At 35.4% G+C, this 22,374-nt stretch overlaps 9 protein-coding genes and 15 long non-coding RNA genes across 24 annotated transcripts; 14 read left to right on the top strand and 10 right to left on the bottom strand.

The window, feature by feature from the left end:
* The first annotated feature begins 86 nt into the window (after positions 1-86).
* On the top strand, positions 87-1,979 carry isp5 (amino acid transmembrane transporter Isp5). The gene has a single exon (NM_001020431.3). The coding sequence runs from the start codon at positions 108-110 to the stop codon at positions 1,848-1,850; it is 1,743 nt and encodes a 580-aa protein (NP_595000.1). The 5' UTR covers positions 87-107; the 3' UTR covers positions 1,851-1,979.
* Positions 1,980-2,943: 964 nt separating this feature from the next.
* Positions 2,944-3,268, bottom strand: SPOM_SPNCRNA.4461. The gene has a single exon (NR_193823.1). It is a non-coding gene; the product is annotated as a non-coding RNA (long non-coding RNA).
* On the top strand, positions 3,056-3,392 carry SPOM_SPNCRNA.4462. Its single transcript, NR_193824.1, has one exon. It is a non-coding gene; the product is annotated as a non-coding RNA (long non-coding RNA).
* An 801-nt stretch (positions 3,393-4,193) lies between these two features.
* mmf2 (Pmf1-like isoleucine synthesis protein mmf2) lies at positions 4,194-4,850 on the top strand. Its single transcript, NM_001356208.2, has 2 exons — positions 4,194-4,557; positions 4,614-4,850. Exons 1-2 carry the CDS (start codon positions 4,244-4,246, stop codon positions 4,678-4,680), a joined length of 381 nt encoding a protein of 126 aa, NP_001342937.1. The 5' UTR covers positions 4,194-4,243; the 3' UTR covers positions 4,681-4,850.
* On the bottom strand, positions 4,600-8,275 carry gto1 (alpha-glucosidase). Its single transcript, NM_001356209.2, has one exon. The coding sequence runs from the start codon at positions 7,876-7,878 to the stop codon at positions 4,891-4,893; it is 2,988 nt and encodes a 995-aa protein (NP_001342938.1). The 5' UTR covers positions 7,879-8,275; the 3' UTR covers positions 4,600-4,890.
* On the top strand, positions 6,059-9,177 carry SPOM_SPNCRNA.1087. Its single transcript, NR_149934.1, has one exon. It is a non-coding gene; the product is annotated as a non-coding RNA (long non-coding RNA).
* On the bottom strand, positions 8,077-8,708 carry SPOM_SPNCRNA.276. The gene has a single exon (NR_150689.1). It is a non-coding gene; the product is annotated as a non-coding RNA (long non-coding RNA).
* Positions 8,763-9,178, top strand: SPOM_SPNCRNA.30. The gene has a single exon (NR_150712.1). It is a non-coding gene; the product is annotated as a non-coding RNA (long non-coding RNA).
* A 456-nt stretch (positions 9,179-9,634) lies between these two features.
* On the bottom strand, positions 9,635-10,516 carry SPOM_SPNCRNA.4463. The gene has a single exon (NR_193825.1). It is a non-coding gene; the product is annotated as a non-coding RNA (long non-coding RNA).
* SPOM_SPAC922.03 (1-aminocyclopropane-1-carboxylate deaminase) lies at positions 10,168-11,342 on the top strand. The gene is made up of 2 exons (NM_001020434.3): positions 10,168-11,213; positions 11,278-11,342. Exons 1-2 carry the CDS (start codon positions 10,207-10,209, stop codon positions 11,285-11,287), a joined length of 1,017 nt encoding a protein of 338 aa, NP_595003.1. The 5' UTR covers positions 10,168-10,206; the 3' UTR covers positions 11,288-11,342.
* Positions 11,343-11,632: 290 nt separating this feature from the next.
* SPOM_SPNCRNA.1088 lies at positions 11,633-12,233 on the bottom strand. Its single transcript, NR_149935.1, has one exon. It is a non-coding gene; the product is annotated as a non-coding RNA (long non-coding RNA).
* Positions 11,697-13,166, top strand: SPOM_SPNCRNA.1089. Its single transcript, NR_149936.1, has one exon. It is a non-coding gene; the product is annotated as a non-coding RNA, possible alternative UTR (long non-coding RNA).
* Positions 12,419-13,193, bottom strand: SPOM_SPNCRNA.4464. The gene has a single exon (NR_193826.1). It is a non-coding gene; the product is annotated as a non-coding RNA (long non-coding RNA).
* SPOM_SPAC922.04 (uncharacterized protein) lies at positions 13,167-13,815 on the top strand. The gene has a single exon (NM_001020435.3). The coding sequence runs from the start codon at positions 13,308-13,310 to the stop codon at positions 13,659-13,661; it is 354 nt and encodes a 117-aa protein (NP_595004.1). The 5' UTR covers positions 13,167-13,307; the 3' UTR covers positions 13,662-13,815.
* Positions 13,816-13,895: 80 nt separating this feature from the next.
* SPOM_SPNCRNA.4465 lies at positions 13,896-14,707 on the top strand. Its single transcript, NR_193827.1, has one exon. It is a non-coding gene; the product is annotated as a non-coding RNA (long non-coding RNA).
* SPOM_SPNCRNA.4466 lies at positions 13,908-14,138 on the bottom strand. The gene has a single exon (NR_193828.1). It is a non-coding gene; the product is annotated as a non-coding RNA (long non-coding RNA).
* Positions 14,708-14,914: 207 nt separating the features above from the next.
* Positions 14,915-15,398, top strand: SPOM_SPNCRNA.278. The gene has a single exon (NR_150691.1). It is a non-coding gene; the product is annotated as a non-coding RNA (long non-coding RNA).
* Positions 15,399-15,606: 208 nt separating this feature from the next.
* On the bottom strand, positions 15,607-16,094 carry SPOM_SPNCRNA.4467. Its single transcript, NR_193829.1, has one exon. It is a non-coding gene; the product is annotated as a non-coding RNA (long non-coding RNA).
* Positions 15,992-16,207, top strand: SPOM_SPAC922.09 (uncharacterized protein; the record flags this gene model as incomplete). Its single annotated transcript, NM_001356210.1, has 1 exon — positions 15,992-16,207. The coding sequence occupies one exon, from the start codon at positions 15,992-15,994 to the stop codon at positions 16,205-16,207; it is 216 nt and encodes a 71-aa protein (NP_001343137.1).
* Position 16,208: 1 nt separating this feature from the next.
* On the bottom strand, positions 16,209-18,127 carry SPOM_SPAC922.05C (transporter). Its single transcript, NM_001020436.3, has one exon. It carries the CDS (start codon positions 17,891-17,893, stop codon positions 16,379-16,381), a length of 1,515 nt encoding a protein of 504 aa, NP_595005.1. The 5' UTR covers positions 17,894-18,127; the 3' UTR covers positions 16,209-16,378.
* On the top strand, positions 16,393-18,257 carry SPOM_SPNCRNA.4468. Its single transcript, NR_193830.1, has one exon. It is a non-coding gene; the product is annotated as a non-coding RNA (long non-coding RNA).
* A 173-nt stretch (positions 18,258-18,430) lies between these two features.
* Positions 18,431-19,617, top strand: SPOM_SPAC922.06 (3-oxoacyl-[acyl-carrier-protein]reductase). Its single transcript, NM_001020437.3, has one exon. The coding sequence runs from the start codon at positions 18,701-18,703 to the stop codon at positions 19,475-19,477; it is 777 nt and encodes a 258-aa protein (NP_595006.1). The 5' UTR covers positions 18,431-18,700; the 3' UTR covers positions 19,478-19,617.
* Positions 19,618-20,177: 560 nt separating this feature from the next.
* Positions 20,178-22,088, bottom strand: atd2 (aldehyde dehydrogenase). The gene has a single exon (NM_001020438.3). The coding sequence runs from the start codon at positions 21,934-21,936 to the stop codon at positions 20,446-20,448; it is 1,491 nt and encodes a 496-aa protein (NP_595007.1). The 5' UTR covers positions 21,937-22,088; the 3' UTR covers positions 20,178-20,445.
* On the top strand, positions 20,855-22,258 carry SPOM_SPNCRNA.1090. The gene has a single exon (NR_149937.1). It is a non-coding gene; the product is annotated as a non-coding RNA (long non-coding RNA).
* Positions 22,259-22,374: the final 116 nt, after the last annotated feature.

Below are 22,374 nucleotides of genomic sequence, written 5' to 3' on the forward strand. Positions count from 1 at the left end.
GTAAATTTGATTGTAAAGTCGACTATATTTATCAGAAAAAAATGATTTTGCCTATATAAGCGCTTGAATTCCTTTAACAAAAAAGCGCCATCAAACAAAAAATTAAAATGAATAATTACGGGGTCTCTTCCATAGGCACAAGTCTTACCCCTAGTCCCACTGGGTCAATCGACGAGTATACTTCGAAAGAAGTGAAGCATCCCGAAGATGTGAAAGTGGATGCCAGCTATGAAAAGGAAGAAGTTGGATATGGAGAGCTCGAGGTGGTTCCCGAAAGGGGAAACTTGTTTCAGCGTTGGTATCGTTCTTTTCTTCCTCCTGAAGATGGAAAACCTCAAAAACTTAAGCGTACTCTTACTGCAAGACACATTCAGATGATTGGTATCGGTGGTGCAATTGGTACTGGTGTGTGGGTTGGTAGTAAAAACACCCTTCGTGAGGGTGGTGCTGCTTCGGTTTTAATCTGTTATAGCTTGGTTGGATCTATGGTATTGATGACTGTATACTCATTGGGTGAATTGGCTGTTGCATTCCCCATCAATGGTAGTTTTCACACTTATGGTACTCGTTTCATTCACCCCTCATGGGGCTTCACTCTTGGTTGGAATTATTTGGCAAGTTTCCTGGCTACATATCCATTGGAACTCATCACGGCGTCAATTTGTTTGCAGTTTTGGATAAATATAAATTCCGGTATTTGGATTACTGTGTTTATAGCTTTGCTGTGCTTCGTCAACATGTTCGGTGTACGAGGTTATGGTGAGGTAGAATTCTTTGTCTCTTCCCTTAAAGTTATGGCTATGGTTGGTTTTATCATCTGTGGTATTGTCATCGACTGTGGTGGTGTAAGAACCGACCATCGAGGCTACATTGGTGCTACTATCTTTAGAAAAAATGCCTTTATTCATGGATTTCATGGTTTCTGCTCTGTCTTTTCCACCGCTGCTTTCTCCTATGCTGGTACTGAGTATATCGGTATTGCTGCTTCTGAGACAAAGAACCCTGCAAAAGCATTCCCAAAAGCTGTCAAGCAAGTCTTTATTCGTGTTTCCCTATTTTACATCTTAGCCCTTTTCGTCGTTAGTCTGTTAATTAGTGGACGTGATGAAAGATTGACCACCCTTAGCGCAACTGCTGCAAGTCCCTTTATTTTGGCCCTTATGGATGCCAAGATTCGTGGATTGCCTCATGTCCTGAACGCTGTTATCTTAATTTCCGTGCTTACTGCAGCTAATGGTATTACTTATACTGGAAGTCGTACTTTGCACTCCATGGCTGAACAAGGTCATGCACCAAAATGGTTCAAATATGTTGATCGTGAAGGTAGACCTCTATTAGCAATGGCATTTGTTCTTTGCTTCGGTGCATTGGGCTACATTTGTGAATCTGCCCAAAGTGATACCGTCTTTGACTGGCTTCTTTCCATTTCCAACTTAGCCACTCTCTTTGTATGGTTGAGTATTAACGTTTCCTACATAATTTACAGATTGGCATTTAAAAAGCAAGGCAAGTCATACGACGAAGTAGGCTACCACTCTCCTTTCGGAATATATGGTGCTTGCTATGGAGCTTTTATCATTATTCTTGTTTTTATCACTGAGTTTTACGTATCCATTTTCCCTATTGGTGCCTCTCCGGATGCCGGAGCATTCTTTCAAAGCTACCTCTGTTTCCCTGTAGTCGTTATTGTCTTCATTGCCCATGCTTTAATTACCCGCCAAAAGTTCCGTAAGTTATCTGAAATTGACTTGGATACTGGCTTCAGCAAGTACGATCGTTTGGAAGAATCAGATAAGGGACCAATGACTGCCAAGAGTCTCGCCAAATCCGTCCTATCTTTCTGCGTTTAAGCAACTAAAATGATATCCTTCGTTCATATTTATATTTTTGAACCTCAAACTCTTTTCTTGTTTTTAATTCTATTTTTTGCATAATATACGAATTTTTTTTTATTCTAATAAAACGATCAGTTTTTTCTCATTCTGAATGGTTAGAATGCAAATTGCCTTAGTATTTGTTTATTAAAATGGTAATCTAGCTAATTTACCCGTAAAGTTTGTTGAGTAAAATACGATATGTACAATTTAGCAATAACTGATATGATAATCGTTAACCAAAATTTTGGGATAAGTCCTTGAATTATTCTGTAACTTTAGAGCCTATAAACTAATATTCAGACATCTCAATTAGTTGTGCTATCAAATTCCATATCCCTTAAAACTCAAAGAACTTTCAACAATTACAGGGCCTGTATTGCAAGTACGATTATATAGAATATTTAAAACAACACTTATTTTAATATCTTGAATCTTCAATGTACAATTCTTTCATGCAGAACTCCTAACAAATGGGATTTTTTAATTTGAATATATAGTTTTTGATATGTTTATTATATAATGAGTTTTTAAAATTGCGATCGTTATATTGCTAGCGAAGTGTTCATTAGCATTAAACTCAAAGCTAGGCGGTATTTAAGCGAATTGCGAAATGCCCAAATTAAGGTGAGTAATTACTTATGATCTCGTGTGGAAGTAATGCAATGAAATATATATGATCTATCATAATTTCTAAAGCTAATACCTGGCTGATGTAATATCAAATGCTAGCTTAGTAGTGAACTGAGGAGCTTTGATTCGGTTAGGTCTATTATAATTATTGCAACCAACAGATAGTGTCAACAAATATCAAATAAATTGTGTCAATACTGTCAAAATCTAAATCATATAGGATATATTTAAGGACCTTTTGACGAGGTGATATTTTATATACCATATGGCATATTGTGTAATACCTTCAATATCATTGCTATTAATAGAAATGCGTTGTAAAGTATTGCTTCTCATGATTAAATATAAAAAAATGTAGAAAGAATTAATAGAAATAGTGTTAAAATTGAAACATATATACAACTAGCACGGGGTTTGATTTAAAAAAGAGAAGATTCATATCTTGATATTAAACATGTGTTTTGATCGATCTGTTAAAGAAATATTGTACAATATTACTAAGCATTCATAAAATTGTATCTATAAATTAGTTTGAGTCTTTAACTCCGAAAACGAATTTCTCAAGCTGCAACCAGTAATCATGGTAATCTTGCTAACTATTTTTTTATGTGACAACAATTTTACCAAGTTCAATATGTTGGGACAACTCTCATAACAGGGCAATCTTGATTAAAATCACAAATTGAGCTCAATTGATACAGAATCTTTAGGTTCGCTTTTTATATTTGGTATCACCACTCACCATTGCAACAATAATCTCGATTATTTCCAATGGGATTTTGAACTCCTTTAGTCATAAATATCAGCATATTATAATTCAATTAATTCTTTTAGGAAATACGTATGGCACCTCCAACGCCATAATTTCTTGTATGAAACTTACACTGATATGACTGAGTAAACGCAATGAACAATTCTGTAATGGCTGTACATCAAAAATTCGATATTAAATAATTTTTAAGACTTCAATGTATAAAATTACTAAATAAGCTTCTAAAATAGCCTATTATAATGGGGTGGACACTAAGATAGTCGAAAAATGAAATATCAAAATGCAACTTTTCTCTACATAGAGAGCAATGAAAAAAATACTTCATTTTTGGTTTAAAATTATTTTTTTATAGATTCATAAAGTGCTCTATTATGATAATGATTAAATTGATTTAAACAGATTTGAAATTTGCATTTTGCTTGCCATCATTATAGCTTAGTATAACGCGTGGCCTACTATATAGTTGGCTGGACATCACATAATAGCAATCTATATAATGAAATAGAAAAATACAAATAGGTGTCTGACAGAAAGAATTTTAAAGAAGCAACCGTCGTGCAACAAATTATATTAAATGTATGTTTTATGTGGCTTCAAAGCAATGAAATAACTAGCTGTTTATAGCTAACAAGACTATGTGGACTCCATTCAGATGATAATGAGCTCACATAGAATCATGAGCTCACATTTTTAGCAGTAACGCAAGTTTACACAATTACACAATCTCCTAGCTAAAGGTCGCAGTTATTCTGGAATACGGAAATGGCGGGGGCATTCTTAGATACTGAAGTTTCCAGCTGTATGATGGGGGTACCTACTAATTAACGAAGGATATTTGTAAAGATAAGATTGCCATGGAGCAAAAAGATCTAAAGATTTATTATATATATGAGCCTGCTGCATCTAATTTCAATGGGTCAGATTCCTTTTTGAGTTCTGCGTTTGTATTTGTGTTTTTTTTATCATGAGCAAAGTTCCTATTAACAGTTCCAAGTTGTCATGTGGAGGACCTTATAATCAAGCAGTTAAGTCTGGCGGTCTCATCTTTTGCTCCGGTCAAGCTGCTGTTAAGGATGGAAATTTCGTCCCAGGTACAATTCAAGAACAAACACGTCTTACCATTGAAAACCTTGCAGAGGTTCTCAGAGTCGCAGGTAGCAGCCTTGAAAAGTTAGTCAAGGTTAACATTTTTCTGACTGATATTGACGATTTCGCTGCTATGAATGAGGTTTACAAAGAAATGCTACCTGATCCAATGCCGGCTCGTACTACTGTTGCGTAAGTTTTAAAAAAAAAGAATTAAAATTAGAAAGGATAGTATGCTAATTATCTAGTGCTGGTAAAATTCCTCTATCTAGTAAAGGTGGTAAAATTGAAATCGAATGTATTGCGGCAGAGTAATATTCAGCGATTTCATTTTCATTTGGCTATTATGAAATGACGTTTGGTTAGAAAAACAAAAGTTCTCCTTATCGTGAATAGCTCTAATAAAGACCAACATTTTTTTTTCTATGTTTCGGTATAAGAGTGCGCATAATCGAATGTATTTCCAGAAATTTCACTGAAATTCGATCGAATCATTAAAATCAGTAATTAAACAAATTGTGTCATTTAGACTGGCAAATTCCAACTGATCGTCCAGTTGTTGCTAAACGCACCTGTTGACGTAAAAGCTTCTAAGTTTGTTAGAACAAGTTCTTTAGTATCTTCAAGATAACTGAAGCTTTCTACTTGTACGCCTTCAAAATAAACACCAATTGGCGCACATGGAAGGCCTATAATGGTTATTTTGGAAAGTGGTTCATGAACTTGTAAATCTCCGTAACTCTCAATTGACAGTGAGTCTCCGTTAGCAACAAATTTCACAAAAAGTGTTGATTCTTGTTGAATAGATACTCCATCATCAACATACAAGGATCCACAAGCCTTTCTGTCAGAATCCAAGGCAACTAGTAAATCGTAAGGATTTTGCTTAGTCTCATGGGTCGTTAACGAAGGCTTTTGCATTGGAATAATATTTCCTCCACGAATAGCAACATTGATATGAGTCAATGGGGCACTCAGCGTAATGTTTTCATTATGCTGTCTATAAATGACTTTGTGATCATACCAATCATACCATATCGTACTATTATCACCCGGGAAAACACCACGAACATAATCAACATTTGGCTCTAAAACGGGAGTAACCAATAAAGCACTGCCAACCATAAATTGCCTGTCAGCATTTGCCAAGGACGGTTCATTGGGAAATTCGAAAAAGAGTGGACGAATAAGGGGTAATCCTTGTGATGATGCTTCGTACATAAGTGTGTACCAGTAAGGGAGTAAGGAATATCTGATATTCATTGCACAACGTGAAGATTCTGCAACGGACTCCCATCTGTAAGGTTCTTGGGAAATGGACCCAAGGCTATTGTGGTTTCTGTAAAACGGAAGGAATGCGCCTAAAGCCATCCAACGTGAACAAAGTTCTTCATCAGTATTACCCATAAAGCCGCAAACATCAGCTCCGACCATAGGAAGTCCTACCATATTAAATGTAAGAGCGCCCGGTATAGAAAATATCATGTTTGACCATAGTGAATAATTATCGCCAAGCCAGTGAGCTGCATATTTTCCGGATCCTACAAAAGTTGAACGTGACAAAATGAAAGGGCGTACGTTTGGTTCTATCGATGTGAGCGAGTCGTAGGTTACACGTGATTGATCATAACCATAAGTGTTGAAAAGATTGTATCTAACTGTTCCGTCATGGTAAGTTGCATTAACGCTAACTCCTAAATTGGATAAATCACCTTCACCCTGCTCAGTATTGAGAGCGTAAGGTGGATAATTGATGTTATACTTAGGTCTAACGTTTAAAGGAGTAGATGTTGCCTTAACGCTTTCTACAGTAGAAGTCGCGGTAGCGTAATATTGACTCACAGACGCCTGGTATGCACTGGCATGTTCGGAGGCATTTGTATGTTCAAAGCCTTCAGGATACATATATACCATGTTGTTTGGTTCTCCTTCCAAGATGAATGCTGGATGAACTGGATTTTGATCTAGTTTATCTGTTCCACATGATCCAATACAAAATGAAGTGGGTTCGTTCATGTCAATCCATAGTCCACTGTAAGGAAGTGGGAAAGAAGAGTTATAACCGAATGCTGCTGAAAGGTTCATTAAGCATTCAGTCCAATAGTTGGTTGTCTCTGGATTTGTGAAGTCCGGGAAAGTTGTAAAACCAGGCCATACGTTTCCAACGTACAAAGATCTATCTGGATTTCTTAGGAAAATGTCCCTTCGTACCCCTTCGTAGTATGGATAATAAACATCGTCACTTCTGTTTATAGGATTTGCAGCATAAATAGCAGCGTCAATGATAGGAACATAATGTTGATTGCTTTGTTGCAAAGAGTTAAAGAATTCCATCATTTTGTCTTTGGGGAAGGCATTAGATTCAACTGTGAAATCCCTATACTCATACATATAATCAATATCACTCCAAAAGGTGTCAACAGGAATTTCAAAATTTTTGAAATTTTCTTTGACTTCTACTAAGTCAAACACATTCTTGTATCCCCAACGGCAAATGTGAAATCCAAAAGTCCAATGCTGCTGCATTGCGGGCGTTCCGACAGATTGTACAAACTGAGATACTGTGTCCTTAGGATTCTTTGTTCCTCCAACGTATATATACAAGTCGACTATTCCTCCAATTATTCTGTATTGTAAATAGTTTGGACGAAGAAGTACTTCCATTCCGTTGGCAGTGAGCATGAGAACGCCATGAGTGGAAGAAGTGTAAGAAGGTTGTCCATCCGAATTTAAATTTTCAGATGGAGTATAACGATGTTCTAAATAGAAGGGGTGGGTTCCATAGGCATTCCTATCCAAAGGCGTGGGATTTCCATTTGCCCAAAAAGTCCTGGTTAAATTGTTACCAAGTCGTAAACCGTGAACGGTTTCGGCTAGTCCATACACGTTATAGTCATCAACCATGTTGGTGGTTAATTCAATATACTGGTCTTCAAAAATTAATTTGTGACCTCGTGTATCAAAAAGGACTTCACCATCAGATACTCTAGTCACCCAAAACTCAAACGGCTGAGAGTTGAATGAAAAGTTGTAAGTCCGATCTCCAAATTGAGGTTGAAAATGATACAGAGGGGCATCCCAAACATCTGTTCGCTTGCTAAATTGGAATTGTGCTCCATAGAGATCCTGTATGGACACATGTAAACGGTCAATTGAGTCAAAAGAAACGTTGAGTGCCAAAAACGGGTAGTCCGTACCATATGCATAGCAGGGATCTCCGTTGAGTTGTAAAATTGCTAGAACTCCTTTTTCGTATTCAGAAACTTGGATTGCATTATAACCACCACATTTATCTCCACGGTATGGTTCATAAACAGATGGATTCTGAGCAAGGCCTAAAGATGGCACAGCAGGGGTGGAAAAAATGTCTTCAGTTGCAGTTGCGGATGGGTGTGTGGCATCTGAAGTGGTAGTTGAAAAGTCTGCATAAGAAAAAGTAAATTCACAAGCAAGTAGCAAGAAAAAAGATAAAAACAAAGAAGCTAAATTCGACTTCATTCGATGGATGAACATAGTTATCAATAAAAAAAACTAGAAGGTGGTTGATTGCAAAGATTGCAGCAAAAAATAATATCAAAAAATCGTTGATTAATGAATTAGGGAAAAAAGGACAGATGAACAAAAAGAACGAAGAAATAAACAAAGTATAAAAATGGCACGATATTATTCAAAACTTGGATTCTTAATGCTGACCCAGAGATAAAGGCGTTTATTTCAGTCCGAATAGTTTGAAATAGAATTTTCGGAATGCTAGATATCTCAAAGCTCAAAAAAAAGAAACCCACGATAAAATAATGTCGAGAAAAGAAAGATACAAAAAGGAATATGTCTAAGTTCGCAACCAGGAATTGGTTTGATTTGAAAGCCTTTCTGTATCAGAGAATTCAACCTCTTTAGCAGTTGGAATGGTACTAAAATATTTTCAACTACACACCCTTTATAAAGTATATTTGGCTAGTCTATTGCGATTGATTTCTGTAATAGTTAAACCAACTTAAAAAGGGGAGCATCCAATCAAAAGACTTGCACTGATGTCACCGTAGGTGGGGAAGTGCTTTTTGAGAGAATTTAAAGTTTTAAGCCTCTCACGAGGTGCGCAAAACGAGTGTTAAAGTGCAAATTGTGGACCGACAAGACTCAATGATTGCGCATATTACGTAACATTAGAACGGTTCTATCCAATGAAACATATTATATTATTTGTTTGTTTTGTAATTGGCAGTCGTGCGACATAAATAAATAAGCCGCAGTAAAGTTCATGCACTCACACTTTTATCACGATTACGGTTTGGTTAGCCGAAGCCGAGTTAGACAGTTTCTATAAAAATAAACAATACTATTCGGAGTTTTTGTGACATACAGCTACAGTCACAGTTCGGAAATAACAATAGTTAAAATGGTATAAATACGATATGTTTATCATTTTCACATGATTTTTACATAATTACAATGCTTTAAGGCTTAAAATAATTGTTTACAAAGCCGAGGAGTTTCTTTTTTTTTCCCTAGGACGGATATACATTACTCTCCAAGCCTACAAGATTGGATGTTTTTATGCGCTATACGTATGTGTTGTATTTCAGTTGAGAGTTTTAGGTAAACTTGATGGTGACATTTTTTGCGATAACCTGTGTGATTGTTTTTATTACGAACCGTTCCTTCAACAATCCTTGAAACAATTATAGGTTGTCCTATTAATATGTCCACTTACCTAACTATTAACAATTTTGTATAATCGTTTTAAGTTGTTTACTTTCCAGAATACATGTAAACTTGCTAAACTGAAAAACTAAATAAACTTTTTTAACCGAGCAAGCTTTGTTAGTGTATACAAATCGATAGCAAACATTATTGAACAAATGTTTACGTAGTAAGCAAGTTCAGTTAACCTCATATATTATTGAAAAAATATGTAAATTTGTAGTTACATCTAACACTTTCTTTGTTTATTTGCTTGGAAAAGAATTACTCCAATAAAAATTCAGCCGTGGTTAAAATTGCTGTTTTGCTTTTGGGAATTTTCACAAATTAGTAATACCTTACATACCATTGAGAATAAATATAGAAACAAAAATAAATAAATAAACAAGATTACTAAAAGAATGATAGGAGAAATTGTAATAATTACGAGTAAACAATTAATTAACAATTTGAGTTTAAAATATTTTAATCATTCTTTTTACTTATCGATTTTTAATGTTATCTATAATAAATGATTAAAAAACGCAGCTTGTTATATCAAAAACTAATAAATATAAAAAAGATGTATGCAAATCAGTCAGTTGATAACACTCATTTAACGCTTAAATTATACAAATGCAATACTTATTGTGCTAACTTGTACGTTGTAAGTATTGAAATGAAAAACATAGAGCTAGCACCACTAATGTGCATTTTATTTGGTTGTTGCCTAGGAATATCATATACAAACGATAAATCTTTACTTAATTGTTTGATGGCAGTGATGATGGACTGCTAGGTATAATATTTAATAGAATTTATCAAAAAATTTACTTCGTTCTGCCACAGTATCCATAATAACATGTTTGTAAGAGTACTTGCGTATTTGCTGCACCTCGTTAAAATAATTCGGCGTTTAATACAACCTCAGGAACAACCCCGGCGTATCCGATTATCAACCATTATCGTTGATTACAGTAGATTAAGAAGTTGCTTGAGGTCTAGCAGTGCATTGCAATTCCATGATAAAACTAAGTTAAATCGGACTAATCGGACAACGGAAATTAATTACCGATTAAACAAGTTAGTGTATATATTGAAGCAAAAATGTAGGCACTCATCAAATCGTCTTTTATTCAGTCTCGTTTAACAAACATTACAATGGGTTTAGAACAGTTTAAGAAATATCCCTTGACCTTTGGTCCCACTCCTATCACCTCTATGAAGAGACTATCTAAAACATTGGGTGGAAAAGTTGAAATTTTCGCAAAGCGTGAGGATTGCAATTCAGGTCTCGCATTTGGTGGTAACAAAATTAGAAAGTTGGAATATTTAATCCCTGAAGCAATCGATGGTGGCTATGATACATTAGTCTCTATTGGTGGTATACAGTCTAATCAAACTAGGCAAGTCGCAGCTGTTGCTGCTCATTTGGGCTTGGACTGCGTATTGATTCAAGAAGACTGGGTCGACTATAAAGACACTATGTATGACAGAGTCGGAAACATTGAACTTTCCCGAATTGTCAACGCTGACGTTAGATTGGACAGCTCTAAGTTTGACATTGGCATTCGACCATCATTTAAAAATGCTCTTGAAGAGCTTACAAAGAAGGGCAAGAAGCCTTTCCCAATCCCCGCCGGTTGCTCGGAACATCCCTATGGTGGTCTAGGATTCGTAGGTTGCGTAGAGGAAATTTATGAGCAAGAAAAACAACTTGGATTCAAGTTTGACAAGATAGTTGTCTGTACCGTAACTGGTTCTTCATTTGCTGGTATTATCGTTGGTATGGCATTGACCGGAAGACAGAAAGATGTTATTGGAATTGACGCTTCTGCCACTCCTGAAAAAACCAAGGCACAGGTTTTAAGGATTGCACAAAACACTGCCAAACTTATTGGATTAGAAAAGGAATTGACTGAGAGCGATGTCAATATTGACACAAGATTTGCTCATCCCGCTTATGGAATTCCAAATGAAGGCACCATAGAAGCTATCAAGTTATGTGGTGCTACGGAAGGTGTCTTGACTGATCCAGTTTATGAAGGCAAGTCTATGCAAGGTCTTATTCATCTTGTGAGAAATAACGAAATTGCTGAAGGTTCTAAAGTTCTTTACATCCATTTAGGAGGTGCACCTGCCTTGTCAGCCTATAGTGCATATTTTAAGTAAATTTAATAGCTTTGGTTTATACTTATACCATCACTCACTAACTCTTTGTCACACATCTAGAAATACCTAATTACCGCTAACTATTAATACTTTTAATATTTAGAGTTACATCATTACGTTCAGCTCTGTATTAGATGGCTGATATTAAATTAAATATACAAATAAAATCTATTTTAGAATGGCAAAATTCTTTATGTCTAACTCTTAAACATGTTTAGGACGTACTTACACTATTGTAATTATGCTTATGGCGATAGTAAAAGTATTGTTTGGTAACAGTTTACTTTACTAATTGACCGATTGCATCTATAGCATCGTTGCCAAACTACCACTTCAACTTTGGGTTCTGTAAAAGTATAACGACTTTCATATAATGTGAAGAATAGTTCTCCATACGCTATTTGACACTACGGTGGGAAAAATCAAGGAAATCAATACAAGAATTAATTTTCGTTTTTAATTAAGCTTAGTCAATAACCGAAGAAATAACGGCAGTCTTTCTCTAATAAAGTAAATGGGATCATGATTTAATAAGAGTTAGTTAGCTATTTGACTGATATTATGGTAAATTTTTTAAATGCATAATAATCGTTGCTGGAAATAGATTTCTTAAGTTCGTTCATTCCTCTCCTGTAGACACAAGCATAAAGCACGTGCGTGAATTATAAAGTCAATCTAGGCGTGGCTACCTTCTAGATCTTTGAATTATTTGGTTATACTACATCTCGAATTGCCATGCTTCACACCGTAGCAAATGTTAATCCTACTCATACCTGTAGAGGTTGCCAGTCACTTAAAAAAAATGAGCAACTACCGACGGCCGGTTTACAAAGTGCTTAAAATGTTGTTCAGATGCTTTGAGTAAACATCCGCTGTACCCTAAACTAACTTGCTCAGATTTTACTTCTCACATAACAGGATGCAACAAACTGACGACCAAAGTATTGGGAGTTCATCCCCAAGGCCTTGGAAGGATCTCAGTCAGTAAGTGAGGGAGTCGTCTCTAAAAGTTTCCTACGATGGCATACTTTTATTTCTAAAAACTTTACTACTAATTAGTAATACAGTTAATCAAGAATCTTAATCGGTTAATTCCTAATAGTATTTTCTTGTTAAATGAATACAGCAAGCTACTTGACAATTTCATTTTCATATTTACCAATGAATGAATGATATTCCTAAATAATACGAGTTTAAAACACAAGGTGAATAGTGAAGCATAACATAGCGTTATATTTTTTAACAAACGGTATATTTTCTCGTATAGCCCAGCTTGTGAATAACGAGTGAAATGCAACCGTTTTTATTCCAAGTCTGACATAGTGATACTCGACCTGAAAATTACTTCAGTGTAATGAATACATATATATTATAAACTTTTTTTCAACCTAAGCAGTAGGCTGTTTACAAAACTAATACATATGCTGCCTCTTTTAACGGTGCAGTTTTTATAGGACAATGCACCAAATACCGTGTGAAAGTAGCCGATGGTCATGAGCTACACTAAAATAATGTGCATTTGCATCCGCCCGGCACCTTGCGGCAATTTTACGAGCTATTGCGATAAAAAAAAGGCATCGTACTATTCAAGATTCAAATGCTTTTTCTTCTTTTACTTGTGTTCCGTAATAATTCTCAGTCTAGCGTTTGTTTTTTCTAAGCATGTTTAGCTTCATGTGTACTAGAGTTCAATAGGCAATGTCAAATTCCAATATAACAACTGTACCAAGTTCAGTTAGTACCGTTGGTACGATCGACTAGTCTCGCCTCGGTATCGACTTTTTCTGGTGTGAACATTGCCGGATTTAGTGGCAAGCCGTGTCAGGGGGTTCCGCAGATGCGTTCTCTTAAGTAGAGCCGAAACGAAAACGGTAACACCGTAGTAGTCAATGTTGCGTCATAATTCCAGCGAGACTATATATATACGAGTCTATATAAATTGACATGCTGCGTACCGTTTTAAATTTTTTTAAATTTAATCGTTGTCGTTCTGCAATATTCGTTAATATCTTATAATTTCGAAGAGGACATCGGTTAAACAGTTGTCTGCTTTTTTTATAATTTTATAACATTAATCACAAATTTTAATCATGAAGTTTTTCTGGGTCTCATCGTTATTAGGATTGCTTGGTCTTTCAACTGCTATTCCACTTAGTACCGAAGCTGATGCTTTACTAGACAGAAAGACTATTTATTTCGGAATGAAGGCCTACGATGATGTTAACTGCAAGGGATCTACCTCTTATACCATTTCCTTCAACAAATGCCAGGCATATCCTAATATTAATTCCATTAATGCCCTCACTGATGGCGCTGTTTGTACCGTTTATGTTTATTCCAGCAATAACTGCACTGGAGAACCTGTTTTCCAAACTGATTCCGATGGTATTGAATGCATCAATGTTGATGCTTTTGAAACCGGTTCTTGGAAATTCAAATGCTAGAGGCTTTTAAGCGTATTGTCGTTTATTGCATAATTATGGTTGAAATGCAATTTGCAGTTTCCTTCCTCTTTGAATATTTGAACTGTATGTAGAATTTTGATAAAAGTTTCATTTGTGTCGTAAAGTATTATAATAAATTTGCACCTTTCAGTATAAAATTAGTAGATTAATCGTATACTCTATAATTTGCACTGCGTTGTAATTTATACGTTTAAGGGAACTGTTTAGACCAGTTATTTGATATGTTGGATGTACCAGCTGGTATACTAATGGGGACTACAGGAATTGTGGTATTTGGTTACATATTGGATTTGGCTGTCAGACATTCAATGATCGGATTATGCATATTGTTTAAAATGACTTTGAACTCGGTTAACTGTTAAAAGAAAAATTATTGTAAGCTGGTGCACAGGCATCTACGGCAATACTTAACATCTAGGCAACTGATCATTATACGACCAAACCGGGTACATATGAATTCCTCGATTTACCGGGCTACTCGAATAACAAGTGTATTAGCTAGCTCGTTCGTATACCTTGTTAACTGCCAGCAATATTTCTTTACAATCTTAACGGAACGCTAGCCCATCACTATTCAGGATGTGTATTACCAGGTAAGGATGATAATATTCTGACATGATACTCTTGACATTGAGCTAGTTATGATACCAAGTAATATTTCTTTGAAGTTGTTTGGAGTTAAACCAAATGCAGTGTATACTATATGAGATCATATAGATTAGAGGAAAACTCCTCATCATGTTGTCAAGCTTCAAAATATTTGTACGAATTGAATAGCTATCGATAATGATGCTTGAATGGGTGCAGATCTTTAATTAACTAAGATATTAGTTCTAGTCATAACTATATTACTATTGCTATTCTCTACTATTAACTGCTAAAATTTTTTGATGATAATTCATCCTAACGCTTTTTGATGTAATTTTGTATGAACGCTTGGCTTATAGTCTTGTAAGGAACGGTAAGAGAAAATTGTTAATATAATGTGGGCTATTGTTCTATACCGTTAACAATATCGATTCAAGGATGCGTTAAATAGGATCCGTATTAAAACTACGCAATTTACAGACAACGCTACGAATACAGTGCGGTAAATATTCTCGCTAATCAATATTGTAATATTTAACGATGTTGTTATTATTATTTTTTCTTGATAGAACAAGGTGCTACCGTATAAAACTAAGGAGCTCACGAAGGGTCAAAGAACATTAGTGAATGACAATACCAAGTATATGTGCTGTGGTATAAAAATTGGCTAGCGGTATTGAAAGGTTTCATCTCAGTATAATTTATAAAAACTTCTACATCACCAGAATATAGTTTACACATTACTAGAATATACTAATGGTTCAAGTGCGTAGTAACTTAAAATCGTTTACTCAAAAAGTTCAATAACATATTTTATTCATCATAAGGAACAGTTGAAATGTCATTTTGTCAGTAATAATGCATATTCTTTTTAAGCAGTTATTTTTTTTGCGAAATTTTTAGACAGCCTATTTATTTTAACTGTTTTGTTTTGCTATTGTTCCATAACTGATGATCACATAGAATGAAATGTTTTTGAATATGAGTTATTAATTCTAAGGTTGATGAAATTATACTGAGAACCTGATATTTTATTGCTTAATATCCGAAAAGTCAAGGACATTTGTTAAAATTTTATAGGGCTACAATATGTTTAAAAAAAATTTTTTTATTTGAAATGCCATTTTAGTAAACCACTTTCGTATGAATTCATAAAATTTATTCTGAAATTTTTTTTTTTAGCTAAAAAATAAATCCATTGCTTTATCTACAAAATCGCGGCTTCGCGATACAAGCTTATGTTGAACATTAATTTACTATATGTGGTTTAATTTTATTTTAGAAATTTCTTATGCGAGTTTTAATTGTTTCTAAGCAAAACATATTATAATTGTTTGTATTCAAAAGTACTTATTTGACTTTATCTCGAGAACTGAAAATAGTCAACTCATGCCAAAGCTTAAAGCTGAAGCTTGCTGTATTTCCTTAAGCTGTTAGATACCCAAAAAATATACGAACTTTACCGAGGATGTACCGAGGATACCAAGTATGAAATTATGACAGACCACAAATACCGAGCCACAATGATTTTTATAACAAAAGTCCTTTTCCAGTAAAGCTAAACTAGCCTAAGTTAAAAATACCTTATCTAAAATTAAAGTATCAGTTACTAAATTATTCACTGAGAACTATTTCCTATAGCATGTAACTCGTATTTGTTAGTTGCAAATTGAATTGTCGTGAAAGCAGACGCAATATTGCTTTTTTTTAAAGCATCATATATGCTGCAGAAGCACAACAAAGTCAAACAAACCTCAGTTGTTCGTTTAATGAAATACAGAGGCGGTCATTTTGGGGGAGGGGGTTTGAGTACTGCCATTTATTCAATTTTTGCGTTTTTTTCAATTCCCCTTTGGGAAAAATTCATGACATTTTATTTGGAACTATTTTCCATATTGAATAATCTGGTTACGTCCATTAGCAAAGGAATACTATGATCACGCACTTCGTACTATTTTTTTAATTAAATTTAATTTAAAGTCTATAATTAACAAATAACTAACATACTTATAAATTGAAGAAATCTCCAAGTTAAAGCTTAATCACATAAATAACTTAAAATTAAGATGCCAACTTCGCTAGAATAATTATAATTCAGATTTGCAACGTTATTCTTTTAATGGTACTACAGGACCATCAACGGCAAGTCCATTGGCAAGAGGAGGGATTTCATCTTCTATACCTTCTGTAGTAAGTTTGATCTTCTTCCAAATAACTGGTGAAGCAACAATTAAAGAACCACATAGCAATGCCCAGCAACTAGCAAAATAATTCATGTAAGGAATATTAAGGGTATCCATCCGATAAGTGATTGCGGCACCAGCTGATTGTAATGACTTATAGAATCCCATATATACCGCCAATTTATTGGTATCGTTACTAAGACTTCCGATAATCCAATAAGCATAACTCTGGAATATAGCATCAAGCATTCCGTAAAATATGTATAAAAATGCATAACCAGTATATCCACGATGCGTAAAATCTGTAACCACAAAATCAGACTCAGCCACTGATTTTCTGGTATACTTCAATTGGAATGCTAAACCACCACCCCAAATTACACAGATTAATACGAAGACCAAACCCCATCCAACCCTAGCACGGATAACTCTGTTAAATCTTTGCCAATCCAAAAAAAGTGCTGCTACGGCAGAACCCATGATCTGGGCGAACCAGTACAACAAGTTATTCAACGAACGCGTACGAATATTAAAGTATGCAAGATTAAAGTCGTTAAATTGATATGTGGTAAACCAGTTTGAAGAAAAGAACATAGGAAAAAGGAGTAGAACCCAGTATTCTTTATATAGAGTTTGAACTAAGCCGAGTAATTCTTTCTTCCATCCCATACTCTTCTCAATATGGACAAACTTTCCATCTTCTTTGACAGTTTTTTCTGGGCTAACCATAAACAATGCAAGGGCACTGCCCACAGCCATTAGAACAATAAAACCAGCGTAGGTGCCGTCTCCAACAGAATTTACTGATGAATGCATTGTTTGAGCAAGAGGAACGATACTTCCGATGACGGCGCCCAGGTTAAAAATTCCCCAGAAAATAGCTATATAGCGAGCCTTATTTTCTTCACGAGGGTATGACATGATAACCGCTCCTTGAGCAGCCCACAGCATTCCAGCGGTGAGACCTAAATAGCAACCACCGAAAATGACAAAACCCCGGTTGTAAACGTGTTTATAACAAAGTAGAGAAGCGGTATATACAGAATATCCAGTACCACCTATTGCAAGCGTAAGCTTCACGCCAATTAAGTTGCAAATAGAACCAGCAAAGAAACCGAGACCGGCGAAGGTACTATACAAAGCGACATTGGCGTCGTTTGCTACATCAGCATTTACTTCACCACCACCTCCAAGACCACTTAAGGCGTTAAACATTCCCGGACACAAGAAACACACCCACGATACAATAATGGTTTGAGTTAAAGCACTACCATATGCTAAACTTTTGAAGCGACCTATCCTTGGTCGTCGATAAATCCATGATGATTGACTTAATGGGGCAGTCTCGACTTCTCCGTATTCTGGTGTTGGCGCCTTTTCAACGTCAACATCTGCTGAGTACTTCTTTTCCATACTAATATCCAAATTATCGGAGCTCATAGTGGATATTGAATTAGGCTTATTATTTATTCGTATAATTTGAAGGATAATTTAAAAACCACGTTCTTTAGCAGCCTGACTATATATACAGATTTGATATTAAAAATGATTATGGTTTGAACGTTCATGTAAGGCTTTTTATATATAGGAAATAAAAGTCAACTTAGAAATTAAATGTTATCAAACCTGGCTTGTTGAAGACCATGATCAACTGTAATCACGATGATATTGTCTATCTTCAAATGAAACCCCCAGAGCACAATGTGGTGGAAGTACATCTCCCCTGAGATCATGCTAAAATCAAGAACTAAAGTCCACTCTGAATAACCATTATGTTCAAACGAATTATTCAACAATCATCTTTTATATACTCCTTTCAAATTCGCGAAATATTTGGAATTCGCAAAAATTTAGTTAACCAGTCAAAATAAGACGCGAAGTTTTCTTCTCAATAAGAAATAAATAACGAGAGGGTAAAACATGCCTCATAATAATCGGCATTATAACTGATAAGATTATCCTCGTGATTAAACCCCCATAATCCCACTTTTTCAAAAGAAATGTTTTTTGTTTTCAACTTTATATTGTTTACTTTTACTGATAGACATCTCGACTAGTTCGATTTTTGACATTATGTGGTGGCACCGCAATGTCATTGATAAACCAAAGCTAACTGTATATCTGTTAGGCGACCGGTGTCTTATCTTTCCATGCATATTTGTGTATATAAATAAGGCATACATGAGGTGGTTTATTTAATTATCATTGAACATTTAATTTCAAAGACAAATTTCTAGCATATCCATAATGACTGTTGAAGGACGAGTAGTTTTGATTACTGGAGCTGCGGGCGGCATTGGCAAAGTCTTGTGTAAAATGTTTACCGAGTTAGGAGATCGTGTAGCAGGAATCGACATTGTAGATCCTTCGAAAGTTCAAGATGCTGCACTTGCTTTGCAAGCAGATGTCAGCAAAGCAGACCAAATAGAGACTGCGATCGAGAAGGTCATTCAGACCCTTGGTCCAATTGATGTACTCATTAATAACGCTGGTCTAGCAGATGATACTCCTTTTGAGCAATTGTCTCATGAATCTTGGGATCATGATGTTAGCTTAGTGCTCAGAGGTAATTATCTTACTCAACGTTATGTTATTCCTCATATGGCCAAGCAAGGTAAAGGAGGTAGTATTGTCAATATCGGATCTGTTAACGGCCACATTTATCTTGGATCTCCTGCTTACAGTGCTGCTAAAGCTGGTTTGGAAAACCTCACCAAAGCATTGGCTGTTCGATATGGGCCTTTAGGAATCCGCGTTAACGTATGTGCTCCCGGAACAATCTGGAGTCCAGCATGGGATGAGCGTTTTAAGAAGCATCCAGACGTTGGTGACAGAATGAAAAGATGGTATCCTGTAGGAAGGTTAGGAACACCGGAGGATGTAGCTCGCGCAGTAATTTTTCTGGCCGATTCCAAAAACTCATTCATCACCGGTACTACCCTATACGTTGATGGAGGCTTACTTGCTGGTAACCCTTGTTTAATCCAAGACATTTACTCTGAAAACAACAATTTTGTCTTTTAAATAATCAACTTAATAATTTTGAATAATAAAGAGAATGAGCCCAAGGTTTTTTTTTTACTACAAAAAAATGAATGACATAGTAAATAACGACCAAAGAGATAAAAATACTAATAGCTTGTATCTGTGCTCTATGAATACTAAGCCAGTTTACATTATCAGTGCCTTATGGGGGGTTTTCAGTGAATTTGTAAAAGACGTACAGTAGACTGAATTTAAAGTAGTTGGAAAATAAAGAGTAATTGTTTGCCAGAATACGGAATAAGATGAAAAAGTACATTACGACTTTACCGAAACCCTATTTACATGGCTAGATTGAAATCTTTTGGTAACATAAGACTAACGAGTATTTTAAAGGTAGTAGCAAAGCGTAGTGAAGAGAAACAGCTTTAAATGCTCAATTCAGTATTTTTCGATGGCATAGACATCAATTCATGGATTTAAGGCGATAAATATACTTTTCAAGAGTACTTTTTTAAATATAATGTAGCTGAGCCTACTATTGAACTATATGGAAAATATAATCTCTTAAATTTAATTCAATAATATTGTATAAGCACTTTCTCGATAAAACTTAAGTATTAAATTAATAAACTTGGTTTATATGTATGCTTCAATATTAAATTGGTGGAAATCGTGGCATTGTCATTTATAATTAGATAATTGAATATTTATAAAATTACAATTATTATATTTTTCATAAACGGAGCGATAATTATAGATAAACTTCAATCTGACTTGAGGTACACTGGTAAAACGGCGGAACGGATCATGGACTGTTGTTTTACAGTAATCCATTTGCTAGCCAGGTAAAACAGTTCACGTTCTTGTTTATTCTGCAAATTTTTTACTGCCCAAACAGCTACCAACTTTGAGTATGAAGACAATGAGCGCACAAGGTAATGAGTAACACTCTTATTTAAATAAAAAATTTAATAGCAGCCAAGGAAAAATTTCAGAAAGGAGCCCTTTCAAAGTTTGTTATTAAAATTAATATGAACAGCTTTAATTTGTGTATACATCTCAATACCGTTGGAGCCCAATTCATTACCTATTCCACTCATCTTTATTCCTCCAAAAGGGGCTTGTATATCACTGTTTTCAGTTGAATTGATAAACACCATGCCTGCTTCAAGTTCATCGCTAACACGATGTGCTCGTTCTAAATCCTTTGTAAAACACATGGCGGCCAATCCGTAGGTGGTATTGTTGGCTTTCTCAATTGCCTCATCCTCCGTTTTAAATTTCGAAATTGCAACAACTGGTCCAAAAATTTCCTCCTTCACGATAGTCATATTTTCCGAACAATCAGCGAAAATTGTGGGGGAAATGAAATATCCCTGCTTTAAAGGTAAAGGCTCATCACCAAGGACAAGCTTTGCGCCCTCTTTTTTACCTTGCTCTATGTAATTCTTTATACGGTTATATTGAGTTTTGTTAACAACCGGTCCAACAACAGTATTATCGTCAAAAGGCATGCCAACAATATAATCTTGAATGACGTGCTTTTTAAACAGCTCGATGAATTTATCGTAAACAGAATCTTGAACGTAAATCCTTGAATTAGAAGTACAAATCTGACCGCTGTTATACATAATTCCAAGGGCTGCCCACTTTACAGCTTGATCTAAATCGGCATCCTCAAAAACCAAAAAGGGAGATTTCCCGCCGCATTCTAGAGTCACTGCTTTTAAATTTGAGGCTGCTAATTGTTGAACAATAACTCCGACTTTAGTAGAACCTGTGAAAGCAATTTTATCAATTCCAGGGTGTTTGGCCATATATGAACCTGCAACTGTACCGAGACCACTTATGATATTCACGACACCTTTAGGAAATCCTGCTTCTTCAACTAAAGTTGCAAAGTAAAGCAGTGATAGTGGTGTTGTCTCAGCAGATTTAATGATTATACAATTTCCGGCAGCAAGCGCAGGTGCAATTTTCCATCCGGCCATATTCAATGGATAATTCCATGGGACTATCTGACCACATACACCAATTGGAGTCCTTTTCGCATAAGCTAACTTTTCAGGTCCAGTAGGTATGACTTGACCATATATTTTATCAGCCCAACCGGCACAATAACGTAAAAGAGCAATCGTTCCATCGACATCTCCGCGAGCATTTGAAACAAGTGGTTTTCCTGAGTCCATAGCTTCAATAGCAGCTAAAGTATCCGCATGCTTTTCAGTTAACTCGGCTAGCTTCATTAGTAGTTCACCCTTTTCAGATCCAGGAACCTTTTTCCAAGTTTTAAAGGCTTCCTTAGCAGATTTCACCGCATAGTCAATTTCTTTCTCACCAGCAAGATATACTTTTGCAATGACCTCCTCAATGGAAGGGTCAACGGTCTCCCATGTTTCAGCTGATTTGTGCCACTCTCCATTAATATACAGCCCTATAGGTTGTTTGACAGATTTTCCGTTAGGGAAATTAATGGAGACAAATAAATCTTCTGACATTGGGCTGAAATTCTAAACTTATTCTGAAAGATTGACAATTTGGGGATATTGAAAAGAAAACTTAATAACCATCTACTTAATAAATATGAACTTATTATTATCTATCTTTGAGCTAATTTTTAAACCATCTAAGCTAGCGAAGTGTTATTGGCGAAATTGCACGGACATACGATAAAAATCTTATAGCTGCTCACGAGTATATCATCATGATCAAGTTACACGACATATTAACTGTCCTAGTAACCAGATAAGAAATTCAAAGAAAATGTTACTTTATTATTACTAATTCTTTAGAATTGTTTTAAAATAACAATTATCCCAAACTTGATTAAAATTATACTTGTAACGTTTGTGTAAAGTTGCAAGAGTGAATGTAAACCATTATTAGATTCGAGTTTAAACATTGGTTATGGGCACTACTATAATTCAAAATAGAGA

Source organism: Schizosaccharomyces pombe, assembly GCF_000002945.2.
Source record: "Schizosaccharomyces pombe strain 972h- genome assembly, chromosome: I".
Taxonomy (NCBI): Eukaryota; Fungi; Ascomycota; class Schizosaccharomycetes; order Schizosaccharomycetales; family Schizosaccharomycetaceae; genus Schizosaccharomyces; species Schizosaccharomyces pombe.

Coding starts and splice junctions, on each gene's coding strand:
- isp5 (NM_001020431.3), top strand. CDS start 108: ATGAATAATTACGGGGTCTCTTCCATAGGCACAAGTCTTACCCCTAGT.
- mmf2 (NM_001356208.2), top strand. CDS start 4,244: ATGAGCAAAGTTCCTATTAACAGTTCCAAGTTGTCATGTGGAGGACCT. Junction 4,558..4,613: donor CCGGCTCGTACTACTGTTGC/GTAAGTTTTAAA, acceptor CTAATTATCTAG/TGCTGGTAAAATTCCTCTAT.
- gto1 (NM_001356209.2), bottom strand. CDS start 7,878: ATGTTCATCCATCGAATGAAGTCGAATTTAGCTTCTTTGTTTTTATCT.
- SPOM_SPAC922.03 (NM_001020434.3), top strand. CDS start 10,207: ATGGGTTTAGAACAGTTTAAGAAATATCCCTTGACCTTTGGTCCCACT.
- SPOM_SPAC922.04 (NM_001020435.3), top strand. CDS start 13,308: ATGAAGTTTTTCTGGGTCTCATCGTTATTAGGATTGCTTGGTCTTTCA.
- SPOM_SPAC922.05C (NM_001020436.3), bottom strand. CDS start 17,893: ATGAGCTCCGATAATTTGGATATTAGTATGGAAAAGAAGTACTCAGCA.
- SPOM_SPAC922.06 (NM_001020437.3), top strand. CDS start 18,701: ATGACTGTTGAAGGACGAGTAGTTTTGATTACTGGAGCTGCGGGCGGC.
- atd2 (NM_001020438.3), bottom strand. CDS start 21,936: ATGTCAGAAGATTTATTTGTCTCCATTAATTTCCCTAACGGAAAATCT.